Raw genomic sequence first — 4,852 nt, forward strand, 5'->3', positions numbered from 1 at the left:
CTGCTTAAAGCCAGAGCAACTATAAAAGTAAGAGTTATCTGCTAAGCAGGACTTGGTGACAGGAGTGGGACATAGCTGTGAGAAGCCCCAGAATTAATAGTCTAGTTAGATACTGATCTATGCTTTGCAAATTGACCTTTTTAAGAACGCTGACTTAAATATCAAGGAACTAGCCCTACATTCTTCCACTCTAACCATTCTAGTTCTCCTAGCTTCCAAAGGTAAAGGTCTTTGTTATTGCTTACTTTGTAGAGGAAAGGTTAGAAAGAAGGCATTCCATGCATGCCACCAGAATGGTTGGGTGAGTAAGGCGAGATGAAGGCTGTACCAACTTCTAGAATAATGGAAGATGGAAAAGGAAGTAACTTGATGCCATCTGCACTTCCAAACAAAGGAGAAAAAAAAATTCCACATCTGTAGAGCAAAACTTGCCTTTTTTAATTTTTTCTTTTGTAAGGAATATATTTTAATACTGTTTATCTGTCAAACAAATGATGGCAAATAATTATTCTAAAAATAGTTCTCCACTACCCAGGGACTGTGGGCAAGAAACACCCAACAAACATCTTTGCTTCCCAAAATCAGCGTGTTTTGCCCTGAACCCACATAGCTCTATCTCTATCTCATATTTAATTACTGTATTTCAGAATGCAAATCTAATAGCTGTAAGTTGCTTCATCAAACATTTGATTTCCCATATTATGGAAAGAGACACATTCGTTCCACAAACACTTTCAGCTGGAAAAGGCCTACAAACATGACAAATTCTCCAGTTTGATTTTCTACACTGACTGCACAAACTACAACCCATGTTTTCTGACAACACAAAGTAGAGGAAGAAGGCACGGTAAGGGGACTGAGTGGCTGAAGGAGGTTGGTCTTTTTATCAACCCGAAAGGTTTGTCTAGCTGTGACTTTGAGAAATAATAACATAACTCAGAAGTTTAACTGGAAACCAAAGGCCATCAGCCACAGGCTCATTGAAAGGAGTATCCAGGCAGAGCCTGGGAGGGAGAGAAGGGACTCCACTTTCCTCAGCACTGAAAGTTAGGTCTACCTGGTGTTATTTCCCACGCTCATGAACCTGTGTTGTGTGGACATAAGATATAACTAAGTAGAAGTCACAAGAAAAAGATGTAAAATTGATAATTCCTGTTTAGTGTAGATTTAAATAAGATTCCCATTTCGCACCTGAGACACTGAAAGATGCAGGACAGGTAGAACAGAGCTCAAAAGCATCAAATGTATGAATCTTGTTCTGTTTTAATTTGATTTTCCAGCTTTACTGAGGTGTTAGGTTACCAAATCTGCTTTCAAGTAAGACTGGGAACCTCTTAGAAAACAGTACTAACAAAATCTGTAAGAAAGCAAGCTTACATGAAGCAAAAGTGATGCATTTACCTTCCGGATCTTTCCTTCTCAATTAAGCTTTACAATCTGTGCTTGACCTAGGTTTCCAGCCAGATGGAGACTGTATTTATTTAGTAAGACTTGTCAAGATGCAATACACTCTCTGAGCAAAGGTGCAAACATTCTTTTTTCTTTGGGAATTGAGAAGTCATATGTTAGGAAGACTGACTTATTTTGAAGGTGCTTGTGAACCTTTCATGAGTTTGCTACCAATGAAGTGAATACATCTGCCTGAATGTAATAGAGAATACAATGGCTTTTAACCCTCATCAATCCTTCCTTTCATTAAACTTAGTCATTAAAAATGCAGAATGGTCAGCCAAAGTAGAACAGTATGTGATGTCTGAGGTGAGAACAGGCATCAATGAGAAATATTTGAATGGATGAAAGAGTGGAGAGCTGGCAAAATAAGCACAGATAAAAGGTGGGAAAACACAGTGGAAGAAAAACATGAAGGGAAACAGGGACTGGAGATGATGTAGGAGAGGAAGTCTAAGGTGGGAAGATTGTAAAATGTTTGAGTTTCTTCTCCTAGCCTTAATGTGCATTTGCTTTTGGGGGCTTTTAAGCTACCCAGAAGTCACTAGAAATAATAATAATAATAATAATAAGCCACAAAAAAACTTAAAACTCAATCTAACTCTCTAACTCCTTCTCCATCTGGTCCACCTTCGAAGTAGTCAGAAAATGTGGGACATGCACTTTCTTAATTCTATTGTCCAGTTACATTACATCTACATTTAAACTGGGCAGGAACCTCAACCTCATATCTATCATAAACATGCTTTAGAAACTAAGGTATCTTTTGAAAATTTGAATTATTATATTTTAGACTTTTCTGCTCTGAGGTCATCTACTGAAATGTGCTATCTAATCCCTACCCAGATTTAAGCTAGTAAGTTTATACAACTGCAGAAGTCATAGAGATTTGCTGGTCCCACACTCACAAAATAGCCTGTATGTAATAGAAATTCCTACAAAATCAGCAAGAGGATTTAGAATAACTCAAGGTGCATTTCAAGACCTTAATATTTTCCAGTCCAAAAATTATGTAATTTAGGATTAAAGTCATATTCCTATCTTTTGTATGGAACACTGAAAATAAATCAAACATAACTGTTACTGCTTTTAAATGCATCCTAAGAAAACTGTTTTTGTATGTTTGTCTACTCACTGAAAAATACAGCATATTAAATGGAAATTTTCCAACTAGATAATCAGAAACATTTTCAAAATGCACAGAAAGCTAAATATTTTAAACGGTGTTTTCCTGTTGACAGATGTTTCTGCTTTGCACAGGACTCTGCCGTTGTAGATTACAACTGCCGTATTTTATTATCTCTGGGTACTGAGTTTTGAAAGGAGCTTCTTGGTTTTGATAAATGCTTGGATGTCAGACAGACGGAGAACTTCCTAGAAAATGGGAACAGATATCCCAGCAACTCAGTTGAATTAGTTAAAATAGATTCATAGACTGAGCTACTAGTGCAGTGACTGCATGTATGTAGTCTAGAATATGCAACTAGGGAATCTCTGAGCTCTATCCTTACTTTATAGGAATTAGTTTTGTTTTTTTTAATGGATACTTAAACCGTGCTGCGTTTTCATCATCACGTGTAAAACAAATAGAGCAATGAAGAAAAAAATGGATTTACTTCTATACTGGACATTGGACCAACATACCACTTAAATAGAAGAAAATAAGAAATCTAGAACTTAATAGTGATCTCATTGTTTATTCTTTCTCCTCCATCCAAATTTTATCTTTGTTTTCTATATTAAACTTCCTTTTATTTTCTGTAAATGAACTATAAGTTAAAATGCCAAATAATCTGCTTCTGGAACGCACAAAATAAGCTAGTATTGACTGTGTCTTTTGGTGAACTGACAGACCAAATGTGTCAAATCTTAGTGGTGATTTAATAAGCCCAGACACCTGATTCATGTCAGAGAAGCACATACTGTGCCATTACAAACCTGATGTAAGGGAATGTGTGCTCCTGCCTCATCTACTTCCTTACTAAGCCCAGAGTTTGATGGCCTCAACACCTCTAATTCAGGCAAACAGCTGTTTGGCTTGATACAGCTTATAGCTGTCTGCCGCTTCCCTTCAGATGGCTCAGCAGAACGGAATATGTGCCTGAGGCTCTGTGACTTCAGTTCATTGATTCTGCCTGGACTGTCACGGCTGTGGCAAGAGGATGGGCTATTCTATCAAAGAGCCTACCCTTCTGATTTCCACGAGGCTGCCTTTGCTTCAAACCTACCTCATTGTCAATTCAAGGTATGATACCAGACTGTGAACTCAAGCCACTAACATGCAAAAAAGTAATTTCTTCTGCCAACATTAAGAAAAAATTAAAATCTCCTGCTAAGACAGTACAACCTGCTAGAATGGAAGGCTGCTATCTTCATTCAGTCTGTACGGCTAATTGCCTGAACATGTCTGCCTGACTCTGCTGATGAAGCCAGAAGTATGTTTTTGTTTGTTCTTGCTAATGTAATGATCTGACAGCACTTGTTTTAACAGTAGAACAGTTACTTTTTGCTCTTCCTTCTCCGCTACCTGCAGTGTTTTCCTTTAAAGCTTTCGGGCTATTATAAAAACAGCTACGAGTGTAATTAGAGGTACAGCTTTTGACAAAAGTATTTATGGCCGATGACTCAAAACCACCTGTCCTCACCAAAACAACAGTACTGCTCATCTGCGTTTATTGTCCCGGACATGTGTGGTGGAGGGAAAACAATGTGATTTTGGCTAAAGGAAGCCAAGAAAGGAATGTCTGAAAACATGTTACTCTCATAAAGGTCCTCCTGCCTGACTGCTTTGTGTTCTCACACATCTCAGTGCTTCCCTGACTCGCTCCAAAGCGATTAAGCCTCCCCCTGACACCAGGAGAAAGCAAAAGAGTGTAAATTGTGGTGCATACGACTGGAATTGTGGCACTGGGAGGTGTGGTTTAGTGGGCATGGTGGTGATGGTTGGTGAGATGATCACAGTGGTCTTTTCCAACCTTAATGATTCTACAATCCTGTGAAATGCATTTTATTATCTGAACAGAAAACTCTGACCACAAGAACAGGGCAAAGTGCCAGCGCGACTTGCAGGCTGGGTCAGCAGCCCCTGGCCACTCGCAGCGCCGGAGATGGCAGCATCCCACCATGCCCCTTCACAGGGCAGGCAAGGAGGAGGGGATGAGCGACGCGGGGCAGTCACGGGGCGGAACTACACTTCCCGGCAAGCCGCAGAGACGGAGGGAGGTGAGAGGAACCGCTGACGGCGGAGGCGGGGAAGCGCGAAGCGGTCGCGTCACGGAGCTCTTCGCCGCGGCCATTGGCGGGGCGCGGGCGGCGCTGCCATGGCGCTCTCCGGGGCGCCCCTCAGGGTGTGCATCGTGGGCTCGGGGAACTGGTGAGTATCGCCCCGAGGGGACCGCAGCGC

At 40.7% G+C, this 4,852-nt stretch overlaps 1 protein-coding gene across 2 annotated transcripts in view; it reads left to right on the forward strand.

The window, feature by feature from the left end:
- The first annotated feature begins 4,709 nt into the window (after positions 1–4,709).
- GPD1L (glycerol-3-phosphate dehydrogenase 1 like) overlaps positions 4,710–4,852 on the forward strand; it is a 24,388-nt gene continuing 24,245 nt past the window's right edge. The window contains exon 1 of one of the 2 annotated variants that reach the window (XM_019616536.2): positions 4,710–4,822. In XM_019616536.2, coding sequence (XP_019472081.1) covers positions 4,770–4,822 — 53 coding nt within the window. In that variant the 5' untranslated portion in view covers positions 4,710–4,769. The remainder of the gene's footprint in view (positions 4,823–4,852) is intronic. The other variant, XM_010712895.3, reaches the window with a different exon arrangement.

This window comes from Meleagris gallopavo, chromosome 6 (assembly GCF_000146605.3).
Source record: "Meleagris gallopavo isolate NT-WF06-2002-E0010 breed Aviagen turkey brand Nicholas breeding stock chromosome 6, Turkey_5.1, whole genome shotgun sequence".
In the NCBI taxonomy this organism is placed as follows: domain Eukaryota; kingdom Metazoa; phylum Chordata; class Aves; order Galliformes; family Phasianidae; genus Meleagris; species Meleagris gallopavo.